This window comes from Pseudorca crassidens, chromosome 2 (assembly GCF_039906515.1).
Source record: "Pseudorca crassidens isolate mPseCra1 chromosome 2, mPseCra1.hap1, whole genome shotgun sequence".
Lineage (NCBI taxonomy): Eukaryota > Metazoa > Chordata > Mammalia > Artiodactyla > Delphinidae > Pseudorca > Pseudorca crassidens.
The window spans coordinates 56,056,985-56,077,078 of record NC_090297.1 but is presented as its reverse complement, the minus strand read 5'-3'; the positions used below and the strand labels follow the sequence as shown (position 1 = coordinate 56,077,078).

The 20,094-nt window shown below is 37.0% G+C and overlaps 1 protein-coding gene across 5 annotated transcripts in view; it reads right to left on the bottom strand.

Moving 5' to 3' along the window:
* LEPR (leptin receptor) overlaps positions 1–20,094 on the bottom strand; it is a 103,026-nt gene that overhangs the window by 49,187 nt on the left and 33,745 nt on the right. For all 5 annotated transcript variants that reach the window (XM_067726450.1, XM_067726453.1, XM_067726452.1 and 2 more), the window contains 3 exons: positions 19,712–19,835; positions 4,508–4,716; positions 177–322 (listed from right to left, as the gene is read on the bottom strand). In XM_067726450.1, the coding sequence (XP_067582551.1) occupies positions 177–322; positions 4,508–4,716; positions 19,712–19,835 (479 nt within the window). The remainder of the gene's footprint in view (positions 1–176; positions 323–4,507; positions 4,717–19,711; positions 19,836–20,094) is intronic.

Sequence of the window (20,094 nt, the reverse complement as noted above, 5' to 3'; positions counted from 1 at the left end):
TCTTATGCTGCTCCTGAATGAAAGCCAATGGTATGACATTAAATTATGACTGACTCTGCTCCAGAAGCAGTATGCACATTTGGTATGCAGAGGTGTTCTGTATGGGATTTGCAGGGGATCTCACCTTTCCTTAATTGCTTCTCAACTTTTCATTTTATTTACTAAAATATACTTACTTTTCTCATGTTTTTTGTAGAATTCTCTGAATATTTCACTTGATATTGAAGTTGAAATGGTACCAAGGTTGGGCTGGACCAAGAAATCTTTAAATTACCAGTATCTGTGATTTTCATACACAAACCTAATGGTGGATCAGGCTTCACTTAAGAAAAAAAAAAGAACACTTTTAAGTCATGTCATTTTCATGATAATCATAAAGTGAAGTCAAAATGAGTTTTTAGCATATCCTATTCTTTCAACTAAAGTGTCTTTATTCAAAGGCTACTTACAGATCCAAAATATTGGTTCTACTCCTGTACCTTACTATAGCAATCCATGTATCTTCATTTCCTTTTCCCTACATGGTAAAAACTATAAATCAGTAAATGATGTTATTTTGATAAATGTGAATTCCTGCTGTAAAAAAGCCTGCCTTACTTTATTTAACCTAGCTTTTGCTATGCTTATTTGAATCCTCCCCTGACAAAACCCACTGTTTTAGCAAATGACAAGTGGAAAAAGTATATTACAGAGCACTATTTGGAAAATGCATATAAATTTTGCATGCAAAAATCAATGCACATATTCATGCAAATTCATGTAAATATGCATGCACATTCAGTATATTTATTACTTTTAAAATACAACACATCCAGATATACCCATTCAAATAGCCCAAACCATGCACAGTTTACACGCAGTAAACACAGCATTAGCAGGCCCTGGCTTGTCACCAGAAATGGGGATGGAGTTTCTTATCCTAATGGGGTATTTAACTCAGTTTATAATTTCTGAGTTCATGTGTATATGTGTTTTCATGTACACCTATGCATTTGTGTATATTCATACATGGAGATTTGTGTGTGTGTGGTTTTAAACATAGAATATAACCTTTAAATCATTTGTAGAAACAACGCAAACATCTTACAATAAAGGATTGATTGAATAAATAATGATTCATCCCTTTAAGGGAAATCTATACAGCCTTTAAAAATCATATTAGAGAATAATATTGAAAATGTTTAATACTGTTAGTTTTAAAAGTTTATTAAACAACATCTATAGTTGGATTCCTGATTTATTAAAATTTACAAATTAAAGGATATTTGTAAATACATATTAAAATAGAAATAAATGCCAAAATAGTAGATAATAAATGAATAAAATAATTTTTCTTCTTTGTGCATCTCTATGCTTTCAAGATTTTTGTGATTAACAGGAATTATTCATGAACACAGAAATCACCATTACATTGGAATATTTACTGACTTTTATTTTCAAGAAAAAAAATGGCACATTCTTTACACATTCCATATTTTCATGAATTTAGTCATAGTTTTTTTTCTTTCCTTGAGTCAAAATTAATGAAGTTTTTACTTTCTGTGACATATTACAAATTTTAGTTACTTTAAAGCAGGTATATCTAAACCGTAAAGTCCAGAAACAACAGGTGAAATTCACTGAGTTCTCGTGACCAATAAGATAGAAAACAAAGACACCAAACAGAAGTGAAATCACAAAATTATAAACGATTTTACATTTCCTATTTGCAAACATATATGTCTTCATATTAGAAATCTAAAAATAAATCTTTCCCTGGACCCCCTATGTACTCAGTCCCAGACCTCATCTACCTGCTTCTTTCAGAGGAAAATTCCTCCAAAGAGCTGGCATACTCACTTTCTCCACTTTGCATCCCATTTTCCTGAGCAACCTATTCTGATCAGGTCTTTCTTCTCACTAGTCCACTGAAACTACTCTTACCAAGGTCACTACACTTTGCCAAATCCAATGTCAACTGTCTGATTCATTTTACTCCATCTCTCAGCAGTATTCCTACTGCTTGTTCCGTGAGTAGCTGAAATACTTTTTTCACTTGGCTTCCAGGCCACCACACTCCTTTACTCCTCTTTTCTCTCTGATCATCCCTCAGTCTTTCTCTCACTGAACTCTAAATATGTGATCTCATACAATCCCATAAACATCTGTATGCTACAGACTCCCAAATATATATCTCCCCTGAACTCCAGGCTCATATATCTAACTACATACTCAACATCTCTTCGGTTTCTAATAAGCATCTCAACCATAATATGTCACACACCTAATCCTCTCTAATATCCCCATCTCAGCATCTGGTACCACTATTCTGGTACCACCCAGGTCCAAGCCTAACTATTATCCTTGATTCCTCTCTGTCCTTCACACTCCATACCCAATCCACTAGAACGTTCAGTCAGCATCATCTCCTAAATAGATCCCAAGCCTGATCGTTTCTTTACTTCTCCACTGCAACAACCCTAAGCCAATGGGACAATTCCAACAGCTTCCTATCTGATTCCTCTGCTTCTACTCTTGCAACTATCCTTCCTTCCTTCCTCATCAATTTCCTTCTTCACATGCGGCATAAATTTTAAACATATGCATGCTTACACACGCACACATGCACACACACACACACACACACACACACACACCCTTGATCATATCATTCTCCTGGTTCAAATGCCTCCACTGCAATTAGAATAAAATCCAAAAGTTGTAACCCTGGTTTATGGTATGACCTGGACCCAGATGACTCTCTAACCACATCTCTAAATATTCTCCTACTTCATTCATTCCATGCAAAAGAGTCTTGTATTTGGTTCTTCCAACTTCCAAGCTCATTCCATCCCAGGAATTTTATGAGTGCTATTCTTCCTGCTTGGAGCACCTTTTGTTTTCGCATGGCTATCTCTTTTCTTTCAGCTTAAATGCTATCTTCTAAAAGAGGACATCTATAACTGAAATAATAGCCCCTACACCTGACTTTCTCCATCACACAACTTCTCTTATTTCTTTCATAGCACTTTTAAAAATATTATCAAATATATCCCAATACGAGGAAAGATTTTTTTCCCCAAAATTATCCGAAATAAGACAAAATCATTTTTAAGGTTCTTATAAAGTCTATCGCAGCAACTTCTCTTAACTACTTTACTTTTAAAAACAATTTAATTCAATGCTGGCTCTAAATATTTCTAAAAATCACCTGATAGAACTGGTTTTAAAAAGAGAAAATGATGATACTTTATAGATTTTGTATTTTTCCCTGTGGTATAACGTCATGACTGAATTCCTTGGATATCATTGTAATTACATTGTGGAGATCACAAATATATCCCTAGAGGACAAGTTATTTTAAAGTCCTAATGTTAAATATGATGTCATATGCAGATTCAAAAAGTGCTATTTCCTCAGTAACTTAGAAGTGAAGGTAAAGCTGTGTGGGAAAGTGTGTCAGATACTTGGAAAAGTGGCTCTAGTGATGTCAAAATCAATGATGCAGAGATGCATATAAAGAGTTTGTATACAGGTCTATAATATTACAATAACAAGAATTTAAGGGCTTCGCTGGTGGCGCAGTGGTTGAGAGTCCGCCTGCCGATGCAGGGGACACGGGTTCGTGCCCTGGTCCGGGAGGATCCCATGTGCCACGGAGCGGCTGGGCCCGTGAGCCATGGCCGCTGAGCCAGCGTGTCTGGAGCCTGTGCTCCGCAACAGGAGAGGCCACAACAGTGAGAGGCCCGTGTATCGCAAAAAAAAAAAAAAAAAAGAGTTTGTATACAATCGTTTCAGGAAATGTAAATGTAAAATAGTAACACCATTAAATTATGTATCATATGTAATATATAATTTAACATACACATACAAAACTGAGTTAATAAATTAAATAGTTTGTTAACATTTGCCTATATTATTCACACTGAATAACTGAATACACTGAATATATGTAATTATACATTCCAGTTGATCAAATAAATTTGGAGAATCTTTGCTCTGAAAATATGGGCCTTTGCCTATTATTTGAGTTTTTCTTAAGGTCAGATTTGTACAGCAAATTATTTATGTTTTTACTGTTTCTCTCTGCCCACCACTGTCTGCCCCTGTTCTGTGAGGCATTCACCATTGTTTCTCCAGCTCCTAGGTCAGTGGCTGACACGCATGAGCCTCTAAGAAATGCTTACTGAAGGCATAAATTCAGATAATAACAAGCTTTCAATTATTTTCAGAAATAGTTATCCAAGATGTGAAAAAGTAATAACCAAGCAATAAATATCCATTAGCTGGATCCAGGATTTAAAGAAATCAAACTGTTTTCAAAAAGAATTTAAGTTACAATTGCAGAGATATCTATACTGCTGTTAAATCATTCCAGAAGCTGCTTTTAATACTCCCTAGAACTACACTTACCATCTTTAGAGTGTTGGTCAAAGCAAGATAAGCTAGTGAAAAATTTTGTAAGCAATCTTCAACCTGTTTGTATGACTGATGTTGATATCTATTATCTTTTTTATGCACAACTTACCAACATTAATGGGCTGAACTGACATTGGAGGTGAGTGAAAAATTACTCCACCAGATGTGATTTTCAAATACATAAGAAGGGTGTAATTGATTTTGACTGTTGGCACAGGCACATGACATTCGCAACATTCATGAACACTGCAGTTGCACTGAACAATCTGAAAACTGTTTTTCTGGGGGAGCAGAGGTGACTCTTCTAATACTTCAAGCCTATATGGAAAAAGAAGAGCTAAATATTAACACAGATGTGAAAGCACTGGATATATTTAAAATGTAGGACACAATATCCAAATTGAGGGCAGCTATTCTGCACACTCAGCTTAAAGAGCATCTGGGGAAAAAAGATACATTATAACAAGGATACAAAGACAAGGGTTAAAGCAGGTTAGCTATCAGAAATAATATAAACAATGGGCTTCCCTGGTGGCGCAGTGGTTGAGAGTCCGCCTGCCGATGCAGGGGACACGGGTTTGTGCCCCGGTCCGGGAGGATCCCACATCCCGCAGAGCGGCTGGGCCCGTGAGCCATGGCCTCTGGGCCTGCACGTCCGGAGCCTGTGCTCCGCAGCGGGAGAGGCCACAACAGTGAGAGGCCCACGTACCGCAAAAAAAAAAAAAAAAGAAAAAAAAAAGAAATAATATAAACAAGAAGACAGTGAAGTACTGAAAGGAAAGAAAAATTGTGATCCTAAACCCTATATGCAGTAAAAATATCTTTCAAAATAAACATGCAATAAAGGCTTTTTCAGACACGCCAAAATGGAAATAACTCATTATCATCAGACCAGCATTATAAAAAATGCTAAAGGAAGTCCTTCAGGCAAAAAGAAAATGATAGTAGATAGAAGTCTGGTTCCACACAAAGAAATGAAATTTAACTAAAAGGGTAGATATTTATTGACTGATTAAAGCAAAAATAATAACCGTGTAGTGTTGGGTTTATAACATAGGTAGAAGTAAACTGTATGACATTAGTACCAAATTTGGGGAAGGGGGAGATCTGTAAGTACACAGTTGTAATGTTCTTCTACTATACACAAAGTGGTGTCATAGCAGCTAGAGGTATAATATCAGTTCGACTATAATAAGTCAAAGACCTATATTCTAAATCCTAAAGCCACCACTAAAGTCATAAAACAAGAAGTTACAGCTAATAAGCTACGATAATCAGCCATTGGAGTATGAGTGTAAAGATAGGAAAATAGATTAATGGAACAGAAGAGGGACCAGCACCTATATGTACAATCAATTTTCTACAAAGGTACAAGCAGTTCTGTGGAGAAAAAGTAATCTTTTCAATAAATTGTGCTGGAACAGTGGGATATCTACATGCTCCCCACCCCAAAAAGCAACTTTAATCCATACCCCCCACCAGACCTAAAAATTAATTCAAAATGGATCATCAATCCAAATGTCAAGTCTAAAGCTATGAATCTTTTAGAAGAAAATATGGGAAAAAATTTTTGTGGCCTTGGTTTAGATAAGAATTTCTTAGATGAAACACAAAAGCATGATCCATAAAAGAACAAATTGATATTGTTACAAAGTAGAAACTAACACACCACTGTAAAGCAATTATACTCCAATAAAGATGTTAAAAAAGAAAAAGAACAAAATGATAATTGGACTTCTATCAAGATTGAAAACTTCTGTTCTTCAAAAGACACTGTGAAAGATTAAAAATAACAAAAGACAAGTCACAGACTGAGAGAATACATTTGCCAGTCATCTCTCTAATAAAGGACTTGAATCCAGAAGATACAAAGAACTTTCATAACTCAATAATAATATTAAAAAATCCAATTAAAAATAGGCCAAAATGTCAATAGTCACTTCTCCACAGAATACATAGAATGAAAAGAAACATGTGAAAAGAAGCCCCAAATCACTAGTTATTCAGAAAATGCAAATTAAAACCCCAATACTACTATCCACATATTATAATGGTCAAAATTGAAAAGATTCATCATATCACATATTGAAGAGGTATGCAGGAACTGGAACTCTAATACACTGCTGGTAGGAATGTAAAATGATACAACTTTGGAAAACAGTTTTGCAATTTCTTAAGTTGTTAAACATACACCTACTATATAATTTACATATTCCATTCCCAGGTATTCATCCAGGAGAAGTAAAAGCATATATCCTTACAGAGATATGTACACAAACAAGTACAGAGAATTGTAGCAGCTTTCTTTGTAAGAGCCAAAACCTGTAAACAACTCATTTATCAATCAATAGGTGAGTAGACAAACAAACTGTGGTATATTCATATAATGGAATGCTACTCAGCACTGAAAAGGAATGGACTGCCAGTAGATTCACACAGCATTAATGAATCTCAAAATAATCATGCCATGTGAAAGCAAGACAAAAGTTCTGTAGGAATGCATTTATATAAAATTCTAGAAAATGCAAAGAAACCTTTGGTTACAGAAAGGGTCAGATCAGTCATTGCCTGGGGACAGTGGAGGATGGGAGGTGGGGCTGGTGGTAGGGTACCACAGGTAGGAGTAGAGGGTGGGATTACAAAGGGGCAAGCAGAAATTTTGTGATTGACAATAGATTCATTTTCTTTATTATGGTGAAGACTTTATGAGTGGTTTCATATATCAAAACTTATAAGTCTACACTAAATATGTACAGTTTATTTTATATTCTTATATGGCAAAAAAGCTGTTTACAAAAAAAAGGAAATCTAGGGAAAAGTTTTTAAGCAATACTTTGCCTATCACTGTAAACCTACAAATGAATGGGTTAACTTTAAAAAATAACTGTAATTATCTTATAGGGTTACCCAACTCAAGGCATAGAGAATAACAGCCTGCAACCAAGACACAGACAGTTGTTATTTCTGATTTTTTCGTGTTTGTTTTTTTAATCTGCCTCATCCCATGGAGAGTCTAAGCCTTGGTATAAACGAGAAGTCTTTAGGGTGGAAGTTCATGGCAGGGGCGGGGAGTATCCATGCCTCATATTCCCTGTCTTGCTTGAGCTACCCCCATTCTGTCCATAAACACCTGCTGCCTCGTATCCAAGCCACTGCACGCTTTTTAAAGAACCTGGGGACAGGGAGAGAGTATTAATATTTAGGCATGATCACTGCCTTCAGAAAAGACCTCAGTCCTTTTGGAGGAAAAAGCTGTAAGAGATAAATATACTAACTAAAAATTCAACGTGGAGAAAGTGTTGCTTTAGAAACTGTGCTAACTAGCCTATACATGAGGATTCAGATATAAACACATGAGAGAAACGGACCCTAACCTTTCCAAACACACCCCACGAATTATTAAGTGTTTTGAATTATGATAGATGTTTTCAAGTTTCCTGAGCTAGACTTTAGTATTCCTTTAGTCCTAAAAAAAAAACATCAATCAGGAAACAACATTTACAAGACATTTTAATGTGCAAAGCAATATCCTGGGCACTGTGGAAGGGATACTGTTATTGTAAGAAGCACACTAAATTAACATTGAGACCTAAATCAGGTTTTTCTGTTTGCTTATGAACCATAAGACCATAGACAAGTAAGTTCATCTTTGTGAGCCTTGGTCTCCTTAAACAGTAAAACAGAGAAAATGCCTGAACCATCTGTCTTTATTAAGTTTTTGTGAATATAAAAGACAATTACATAAAAGTTTTTTTTTTTTTTTGCAGTACGCGGGCCTCTCACTGTTGTGGCCTCTCCCTTTGCGGAGCACAGGCTCCGGACGCGCAGGCTCAGCGGCCATGGCCCACGGGCCCAGCCTCTCGGCGGCACGTGGGATCCTCCCAGACCCGGGCATGAACCTGCTTCCCCCGCATCGGCAGGCGGACTCTAAACCACTGCACCACCAGGGAAGCCCCATAAAAGTATTTTTAAAAACTTTAAAGGGCTATACACCCATGAAATTCCATTTTGAATTGGAGGTGGAATGACTTAGCACTTTCAACTTTATCTAAATCTTTAAACAAATCCAATGAAATGTTATTTTTAAAAATATCACACCATGGCTTTTATGTGTTTTTCAAATATTAAAATAAAAGCTTTTATCAGAAAAGTATGGAACAAATTAAATGAATTGTGGTTATTTATGTCAGAAATATGCTTGCAGCTTGTATTATGCTTTGACTGAAGAACTCCCAAATTTTAAGCCACAAATAGAACTGAACAGAAAACAAGACACATACACTTCAGTAATATTTTTTAAAGGATAGGAAATTCTGGTGATATTTTTCTTTTTAAAACAAAAAGAAAAGTTAGAATCACACTGTCTTACTTTACACGGTCTCACCAATGCCATCTTTTTCTAAATACAGTGGACATTTGTAGAATACGGCTGATTACCAATGAAATTAACTCTGTGGTTTCTCTACCACTTCACTGTTGTGTTCTATTTAATCAATCTATTTTCATTTTCTTTACAATTTAAATATATGCAAATATATATATTCATAATAATGACTATATACAATGATTATATATTATATAGTATGTATATATACAACATATATTGTAGTATTTCATAATTTGTGTTTTTTTAAAAAAAAACAAACTCCATTCAGTAATTTCCCAAACCACTCCAACAGATAACCCCATCATGAAAGTCTAAGAATGAACCTAAACCTAGTTTTCAAATGCTCTAAACAGGGGTGAGAAACCTGCAGCCCAAATAACACCCATTTTTAGAAGGACTTCTTACATTAACCAATGGTTTAAAACAATACAAAGAAAAGAGGAAGAATATTCCATGATTCACGTAAATTATATGAAATTCAAATTTCAGCGTCCATAAACACAGTCGTGCTCATTCATTTACATATTAATTGTGACTACAAGGTTGTGATAGAGACAGTATGGTGGGCAAAGTCTAAAATATTTACTCTCTAGACTTTTAAGAAAAAAATTTTTAATCCCAGCTATAGGCCAAAAACATTTTGTACTCCCTACAGGTGGGTATTTGATGGGCAAAAGACACAAAAATAAGGAAACCACATTAAATATATCATCAAATTTCATTATATAACATATTTGCAATGTACACGAAACACCTTGAGGATCACTAATTCAATTTTTCAAGCCACCTTATTAGTTCCCTTATGAGGGAACTAATAACACCTACTTTACAAGTAAAAAACTGAGCTCAAAGAGAACGTAGACCTGGAATTCATCTTAAGTCTCATACTTCCACGTTCAGTGCTTGTTTCATCACACCCAAGCTGTCTTATCATTACAAGCTGTCTTATCATTACAAGATAACTTTCACTTTTACCATTGTCATTTTATTTAGGGGATTGATAAAAACTTTAATGGCCACAACTAAAGAATAATTATAATCTGAATTATGTTAATATTTCTATAAATCAGAATATTAGAGAATTACAGAATTATTTCAAATTATTTTTTCCTTGAGGAAAACATTAGATATTTCTCATGACAGCAGAAGTTTTTCCAAGTTTGTGTGAAACCTGTAATACACCAGCCTTGTTACTTGCCAAAGTCAGCATAAGAACTTCTATTACCTTCCAAAAGATTTTTTAAAGTTTTAAGTATTTATGAACATCAGGGGCTTCCCTGGTGGTGCAGTGGTTGAGAGTCCACCTGCCAATGCAGGGGACACGGGTTCATGCCCCGGTCCGGTAAGATCCCACATGCCGTGGAGCGGCTGGGCCCCGTGAGCCATGGCCGCTGAGCCTGCGAATCCAGAGCCTGTGCTCCGCAACGGGAGAGGCCACAACAGTGAGAGGCCCATGTACCGCAAAAAAAAAAAAAAGTTTTAAGTATTCATGAACATCAAATGATACTTTAAAATTTTGATAATGCTATTTTTAAACCATCAAAATTTTAAAGTAGTATAAGTTAAAATGGTGATCAAATTTTTAAAATAAGAAAGAGATACACTAGCTTAAAATAACCAAAACTTAAGAATTTCTGAAATTCTTGAAAAATGTTTATGCAGCAAAATATTTTATGCGTTGCCAACACACACACACACAAATTCAGTGTCACTATTTATTTAATTTCTCTATATGTGAGTAAACTTTACTTGCAAGTGAAAATAGTGAAAAAAATGGTCAAATAAATTTTAAATTTGGCTTCTTTGCAAATTTCACAATTTTGGCAATATTTCTACTCAAAAATTAGATATATAATTAGTACTGAAATTTCATCTTTTAGCCACAAATGGTTTATAGAAAGCACATTCTATCATCTGACCTTTGATCAAATTACTTGTTCCCCTCAAATTTTTCTATGAATATATTAATGTTTCTCTAAGCAAAGATCTATACTAAATTATTATAGGAATAACACCAAATGAGTGTTCTTGATTGTGACATAAACTGAGAGCAAAACATAGTGGGCAAACCAATAAACATGAATTGGAAAATTTAGCATTAGCTTTGTGTATAATTTAATCAAGTCACATTTTAAATCTCAGACTGGTAACCTATACAAATGTTACTCCCCAAAATCTAGTTTACCAATCCCAAGTAATTTCAAAGAACAGGTTAGTGTCCCAGACTAGTCTCATCATAATAGATTCCTGGACCCTCCATGGAGAATTCAGTAGGTCTGGGGCCAAGGAATCTGTTTTTAATAAGTGTCATAGACCAGCGGTTCTCAAAGTATGGTCCCCAAGCCAGTAACATCAGCATCATCTGGAAATTGATAGAAATGCAAATCCTGTCCAGACCTCATGAATTAGGCCCAGGTAAGAAGTTGACTTAGATGTATTTCATCAAGGAGACAAATTTAAGAAGCATTCTGTAAAACACAAAGTACTCATCAGATGTACAACATCACCAAACAAATGGAAAATCAACAAGGATGAGAGGGAGGAAGAAAAAAGAAAGAAAATAAAAAAGGAATGCAAACGAAAACAAATAGACCTAAATGTACATCAAGTTAACAATACAACCACCTGAGGCAGAAGGGGAGGGGATATCCTAATTAACTTCAGAACACAGAATTTTAGCAAAGGCAAAATGAGTCTAAACAAACATTGCACTCTAGTTACCCTATTTGTTTTCTATGGTGGTATGGCTTAGCTATTCCAAAACTACTTTGTGTGTATTCTAGGACTGAGCAACTAGGTAATATATTGTTGGAAAGGGAAGCAAGATTTCTCACTGCTAGAAAAAGGAGTTACAAAAAAAAAAAAAGAAAGAAAAGAAAGGCTAGGATAGATCCTGTGGTTTTGAACTAGAACAAGAGACATTAGTATTGCCAGAACAAAATCCAACATTCTTTGGGTTTTAATATGCTTTTAATATGTGTATATACAGAGAGATATAAAAATATAGACTTGTGAGTATTATATATACACATTATGTGTGTACTGTGTGTATGTATACATATAACTATGTAGCTGAGTGGGCCTAGAAACAATACCACCCAAGTAACAGTGAGCATCTAGCCCCCCGATACCACTTTGTAAACATCATTCTCCAACAGAAAGGAATCAGGGATCCTTGGAAAAATGGCTGATACCAGTGTCAGAGCAGGAAAAGTATAAAATCAACCTGAAACATCTTGTAGTGCTAGAAAGTAAGGAGTCCTATTTAAAAAAAAAAAAAAAGATCTAACACATCAAAAGGACACAGAGGCCAGTTTACATAAGCACCCACTGCCAAATATGGGACAGTGTGAGCAATAAAATAAATAATGATAGTAACTAAATATAGCTCACAAAATAAAATAATAATCCATGAGTCCATCTTGATAGGAAGGAAGAAAGGAAGGAAGGAAGGGAGGGAGTGAGGGAGGAGGAAAAAAGGAGAGGGAAGGAAAGAAAAAAGGTAAGAGAGAAAGAATGGAAAGTGTACTTCTCACAGAGACTAGCACTGTGGCCTGCACACACTGTTTCTTAATTAAATAACACTATGCCTAAAATGTCCCAATTAACATTGAGCACGTTTGTTTATAAATAATGCATCTTTCTTCTCTAAAAATTTCAGTTGTTCTTTTTTATATTGTCAATTTCTCTCCTCATTATGTTCATGTTTTCCTTTATATCCTTGAGCATGTGGAGCATGCTAAAACTAACTGTCTGCTAATTCTATTATCTCTGCCATTTCTGGGTCTGCTTCTATTGTCTATTTTTTCTTTTGGGCTTATATTTTCCTCTTCCTTCATATATGTACCATTTTTTACTGGATGCCAGACATTGTGAATATTACAATTGAGTGTTGGATTATGTTGTTTTGCCTTAAAGAATGTTGGATTTTGTTCTGGCAATCAGCTAAGTTACTTGGGTGACTTAAGTGTGAACCTTTTAAGCTTCTTTTAAGCTTTTTTGGGGGGCGTATAGAATAGCCTTGACTGTAGGGCTAATCTGGCCCCACTTTTAAAGTGTGGCTATTATGGGGTTTCTACTGAATGTCAGTGATATTCAACAAGGTCTCTCCAAGTCTCCCTGTTGGAAACTTTCATTATTCCTGGCCCTGTGTGACCTCTGGGAATTGCTTAGATTACAGCTCCTGGTAGTTGTTCTCTTCCTAGAAGTTTTCTTGCCCAAGATCATAGACAGACGGGTATTCAGCCAAAGAATCAAGGGGACCCCAGTGCTAACTCCTGTGTACCTCCCTGCTTCAGGTACCCTGCCCTATGAATCAAGCCCCCTTTTACCCTCTGAACTCTTCTCTCTGTCTCCTCAATTCAGCAATATTGCTGGGCTCTGCTTGAGTTCCCCAGCCTTGTGCCATGTCCTGGAAATTGCCTCCAGCCCGGAAAACCTGAGTAAAATAGAACTTACTTTGTTTCCTCCTCTCAGGAATCACGTTCTGTTCTGCCTTTGTCCAATATCTGAAAATAGATGTTTTCTACTTTTATCGACTTTTCTAGTTGTTTATGACAGAAGAGTAATCCTAGAACTTATTATTCCCTCATGGCCAGAAGTCACTTTTGCTGACTTTTTATATTAACTTCTGAAGATATGTATTCACATAGTTCAAAACTTGGTTTTCTTTAAAGGGAGTAGTGAAATGGGGTGATGACTTGATGGAAATGTGTGATCAAGGAAATCTATGTTTTAAGTGGGAGTTACTGCAGCATGTGTATCGGCTGAGAGGAAAACTTGATGATGCAGGAGAGAGAGGGGATAATTGCCAGAACAAAGTCCTTGAGTGACAACAGGGGATGGGACTCAAAACACAGAAGAAAGGGTTCATTTTATATTGGAACCCAGAGAATTCATCAGCAACTAAAGAAAACAAGGAAACTGCATAGGCACTGACATGAGCAGGCTGGTAGATTTTGGTGAGAAAAGCAAAAACTTGAACCCGCCCCCTCCACCTCCTGCTTTCCCAGTGAAAATCAAAAACAAGGTCATCAGCAGGTCTCTCTGGCTCTCTCTAAGGGAAGCCAGCTGCCATGTTGTAAGATGCTCTATGGAGAATACACAGGACAAAGAACTGAAGAAGGCCTCCAGTCACAGCCTGGGAGGAACTAAGGCTTTCTGTCTAGTGGCCCATGAGGAATTTGGAAGCCTAGGGAGTGAGCTTGGAAACAGATCCTCCTGAAGTTGAACCTTGAAATAACTGCACTCCTACCTGACATCTGCAATGCAACCTTGTGAAAGACCTTAAGGCAGATGTCCCAGCTAAGCTGCACCTAGATTCCTGACCCACAGAAACTGTGAAATGATGAATAACTGTTGTTTTAAGCCACTAAATTTTGGGTAATTTATCATATGGCATAGATAGCCAAGGAAGATATTGGTACCTGGAAGTGGGATGCTGCCATAACAAATACCTAAAAATGTGGGTGTGGCTTTGGAGCTAGGTGATGGACACAGGCTGGAAGTATTTGAAGAGGCATGATGGAGAAAGCCTAAAACACCTTGAACAGACTGTTAGTAGAAGTCTACAGTTTGAGGACACTGCCAGCGAGGACACAAAAAGAAGTGAGGAACATGATATTGGAAACTGGAGGAAAGAGAATCTTTCTTACATAGTGGTCGAAAGCTAAGTAACACATCGGCAGTTCTGTGGACAGTGTAGAATGTGCCTACTGATCTGGTGATCTATTTCAGGAGACTTCCAAACAAGTGCTGAAAATGCCTCTTGGTTCCTTACTGTTTCAAGAGGAGAGATATTCATTGACAAAAGGGCTGTTAAACAAAGGAAGTAGGACTTGAAAGTTGTAAAATTCCCAGCCTCTCCAGATGGCTAAGGATGTTTGAAATGGCTTCTAAGCAAAGAGAAGAGCTTATTTCTAAGAGACCTGCGGCCTTTTATCTAATGGAGTGAACCCCAGTAAGATTCCCAGGAGGCTGTGCGATCTTGTGAGAGAATTACAGTAGCAGAAACACTGCTAGCTTAGACTGAAGGAGTACAAAATGAAACAAAGCCACTGGATTCCCAAAATTGTGCCAACCGGAAGCATGCTGAGAAAACTACTCAGCTGCAGAGATGTGTAACTTTTCATTAAAAAAATGGAAGGCGAATCAGAGGGCAGAACCAAGGGCCCAGAGAGCAGAGCCAAGGGGCATGGAGATTTACTCCTGAGGCTGAGGTGACAGAGGGACTAGGCCTGACATGACAGGTAGGGGGAGAGATGATCAAAGAGTGGGATCCTTGAAACTGAGATTAGAGAAAGAGCAAGCTTATCAGCTAATGACAAGATCCATGAGAATGGGTAAGCTAGGTTGGATGAAGAAGAGAAGAGTAAAAGTAAAGCTTTCAAGAAATTGAAGATCATCCAGATTGATGCTGAAATCACCAAGAATGCTGACAAGAGTTACAGTGAAGAGACAAAGTAAACTAGGTATTAGCAGTTACAAAAGTCCAAACTCCCTGGACAACCCTTGCTTATTCATCCACCTTGATTTCTCATCATTCCCCAGCTTCCCAACCACAGAACTTTTCAAGTCCTCAAATGTCTATATGTGACTGTGTTCCTTTGCAAATGCTCTTCACTCTCTCTAGCTCATTCTTCTCTGCCCCCTTATATCCCCCCTAGGCAGATACTTCTAGCATATGTTTCTCAAAGTCCCCATATTTATTACATCACAGCATTTTCAAACTTTATTATGTTCTTTGTCTTTACTGTCAGCTCCAAGAAGGCAAGGGTTGAGTCTGAGCTGTTTAACACTGTTCCCTACACTCAGCTCAGTGTCTGATGTACACATAGGCATCTCACAAAGGAAGAAGAGGATTTCCTTCCTAGGTCTAAGAGAAAATTCAAAAATAACACATTTGTACGGTATCTCTCCTTCAGTTTCTCGGACAAACATTAATATCTGACCTTAAACAATGCTTTCCCTTAAGGGACATATTTATAGGGCTTTAAGTCCCTTATAAACATTAGGTTTTAGTTCCTTTTAAATACATACTTATTTACACATGGAAGCATTTGAAAGACTTCTCTCATGAATTCTCTAATGTCTTGAGGAGGTGATTTTGATGAAAACTTTTCTATAGTAACCATCCTTATGGATTTCCTCTTCCACAGAGGTTTCATTTGTTATATGGGCCAGCTCTTCCTCCTGATCTGAAGAGTCTTATTTAAATTTTTGGAGATATATTGCCCAAAGATGCACACACAAATAGAATTCAAGGTGGAAATAGTATGTGACAATTGGTAAAACTAACCAAATCATACAATGGAGAGAACAATTAAAGTGGCAAGAAAAAAAGAAAAGAAAAGAAAATGCTTCTCAAATTGCATGTAATTAGGTTTTCCTGTATTAATATTTTTCAGAAACCTGAGTTCAAATAAAAGCAGGTTAAAAGAATCTACTAAATTCATCATATGAGCAAGTTGAAAAATCTATTTAGTTTATCATAATTTTCTCATTTTTCTGGGTCTTACCATTTAGATGAACAGACCAATGGCTACTTAGCTGACTGAAGTTCAAATTCGCAGCGGTAGCTAACTTACTATGCAATTTTGTAATGTTCTGACATATTCATATATAATATCTTTTTCAGAAAATGCAGACCTCAGACATAACTATGACCTATACATTATAAAAATTATAAAATATAAATCCTTACACATAGTCACAGAGCTTTAAAACTGAGCACATTACCCTAGCCCACTGATAATATTTGAAATTCTCTTGAATAGGCACCTAGTGAGATTTTAATCATCACCCAAAGTATTCAGGTCATCACAAAAATGTACTACATCGCAAAGGAATTCTTTTCTCTGAGCGAAAATCTGTCTTGGTTAATAAAGCAGGAAACTTTCTGCCCAGACGTCAAATATATCCTCATCCACCACAGTGCTTCCTTTCTTCTCTCAATACGTTTTAAGACCAACCCTTCATCTGTGCTCTTTTTCTGGAACTTGCCTATTGAACCATTCACTCTCTGTCATGTATCTTCAATGGGTCCCCTTCTACCACATCTTCAATTTTTCTCTCCCTGCTGGGTCATTTTCTATAGACTAGAAACGAGCTCATTCTTTCCCATCCTTTACATGTTCACCTTTGGCTGTGCATTTGCCCATTACTCCTCTACCTTCTCACTTTACTACTTCAGCAGGCTTCTTGGGCCTCTAGAGATTTATAGCCCAGTCATTCTGTTGTGAACATTTATCCACCTGGCTGCCCAGCATCTGCCTGGGAAATCTACTCTTCTGTTAGGCTGAAACACTAGCAGCTACGGCACATTCTCACCAATCGGTTACTCCCATTCAAGACACTGGCCCTAATGAGAACTGCACTCATTAAAGCAGCAGGAGCTAGCAGGGGCTTCTAGATTCATCTAGTGACCAGCATTAGAGGTGGAAATCATCACAGAGACACTCAATGACCAGATGTGACAGCAGGGGCACCCTATCTGGGCTACTCCTGTAGGGTGACTTTAAGAATTAGTCCAGGGAATTTCCTGGAGGTCCAATGGTTAGGACTCAGCACTTTCACTGCTGGAGGCCCGGGTTCAATCCCTTGGTGGGGAACTAAGATTCCACAAGCCTTGCAGCGAGGCCAAAAAAAAAATTAGTCCAGCAGTCTAACGTAAGTTATAAATATTAACTACAGTCTGATAATCAGTACATAATGAGGATGGTAGCAGCTATGCAAATTTTCTTCTAAAATTTGTCTTATTTACCTTCACACCAGAAATTTTCAAATTTTAGTTCCATCAGATTCATCTAAAGGGCTTGATAAAATACAGATTGATGGGCCTCACCCCCAAAATTTCTGATTCTAGTTCTGGGACAGAGTTATCAAATTTAAATTTCTAAAATATTTCCAGGTGATGTTGATATGCTTCTCAATGCTACCTGCCCACATATTTTTGTTATTAGCTCTTATTCATTCCTGAAGTTTCAACTTAGCTATCTCCTTCCTTGGGAAACCTTCACTCCTCTTGCCACCAGTGCTCTAGACATCCCCACGTAAGGCTCTCACACCATTCTTGTGCTCCCACACCTTCATGTGCCTACCAAGTGCACATCAGTAACCACTAAAACTGAAGCCCTATTTTGATACATATTTGTACATATCTGTCCCAACCACTAGCCTGTGAGCGGCTCAAGAGCAGAGATCATAACTATTCTTTTTTTAAAAAAATATAAGACGGGCTTCCCTGGTGGCGCAGCAGTTGAGAGTCCGCCTGCCGATGCAGGGGACATGGGTTCGTGCCCCTGTCCGGGAAGATCCCACATGCCACAGAGCGGCTGGGCCCGTGGGCCATGGCCGCTGAGCCTGTGCGTCCGGAGCCTGTTGCTCTGCAACGGGAGAGGCCACAACAGTGAGAGGCCCGTGTACCGAAAAATAAATAAATATATAAACAAAAATAATAAAATATATATATATAAGACAAAATATATTTTTAAAACTAAAGGCAAGATACAAAACAAAGAAGAATGTTGTATAAAGGTTAATGGGAAAATACATCAAGAAGATGTAACAGCTAAGAACATAGATCCACCCAACAACATAGTCTAAAAATACATAGAACAACATACGGCAAAACAGTGAAGTTTGCAGTTATTTTAAAAAGTTGATGTAACTGCAACCATTGCAGTTATTTTAAAAAGTTGATGTAAAATACACATCTAGTGGGGCTTCCCTGGTGACGCAGTGGTTGAGAATCTGCCTGCCAATGCAGGGGACACGGGTTCGAGCCCTGGTCTGGGAGGATTCCACATACTGCGGAGCAACTGGGCCTGTGAGCCACAATTACTGAGCCTGCGCCTCTGGAGCCTATGCTCCGCAACAAGAGAGGCAGCGACAGTGAGAGGTCCGCGCACCGCGATGAAGAGTGGCCCCTGCTCGCCACAACTAGAGAAAGTCCTCGCACAGAAACGAAGACCCAACACAGCCAAAAATAAATAAATAAATAGATTAAAAAAATACACATTTAGTAAAGTCTATGAATACATCTTTTTCTTGACATCTTTGTTTCTTTAAAATTTTTTTACTGTGGTAAAATATACATAACATAACATTTACCATTTTAAGTGTACAGTTCATGATATTAAGTACATTCACATTGTTGGGTAACAATCCCTACCATTCAACTTCAGAACTTTTTTCATCTCCCCAAACTGAAACTCTGAACCCATTTAAACAAGAACTCTTCATTACCCCTCCCCTAGTCCCTGGTAGCCATCATTCTACTTTCTGTCTCTATTCATCTTTATATGGACAGTTTCTAGCACACTGCCCCTTAATTATATGACCTCAATAACTGCAGAACTGAGGGAGGTGAGTGACATTCTTCTTAAGCATCAAATAAAAGAACAAATGAGAATGAATTTTAAAGAGTTAAAATTCAAATAGAAATGGTATGTATTATCACTGGAATTATTAGAAAACTTGAATGACATATTAGCTGTTAGAATCATAAGTGTATGGCTGTTTGAAACCACCATCATGGCTCTCTACCTAGCACAAATAAATAAAAAGCACTTACATTTTAAGATAATAAAAAGATCAAATATGAGAGAAAAATCCACCAGAAAAATAAATATAAACTATTTCCCCTTCTCCACTCAAATATCTAACACTACTGAATTGAGTTCACGCTTCTTTGAGAATATATGCCCATCCACATCTGCAATGCTTTGCTACCTGAACCAACATGAGGAGAAAAGAGGAAACCTAATGGAGAAGAAGGTTATATAAAAAGTACAGAAATGTACATTGATATAAAAGGAAATGCAGAGATAGAAGAGCTTTCATAATCTACTTCTGTATATGGAAACTCTTGCATTTCAAAAAAACTTGTGTCATGGAAATGTCCAAATTTATTTATTTGGTACTTACAGAAGATATAAAAGATGGACCTTAAGGTCATAATTCTTGAAAGGACTCTTAAATAATGACTCCATATAACAGATGAATAATTTCAAGTCCTCTTTCATCCAGCACTGTATGTTCCAGTTTGCACCTGAATTAAAAATAAACTAAATGAAACCCGAGAAAAACATTCTGAACAACTCAGTGAAAGAGAAGAGCTAAATTAAATTTACCAGTGTTCCAATACAACTTTCACTGCCCATTCTGAAAGAAAAAGAACAGGCTCTAACTGATCGTGTGTGTTTGCCCATTTAGTCCCTTTGGCCTTCAGTTTCCTTTTTCAGAAAGTAAGATAATTAAATTCAATTATTGTTTCTCAAACATTTTTAAAATCCTGAACCACTTAAGTA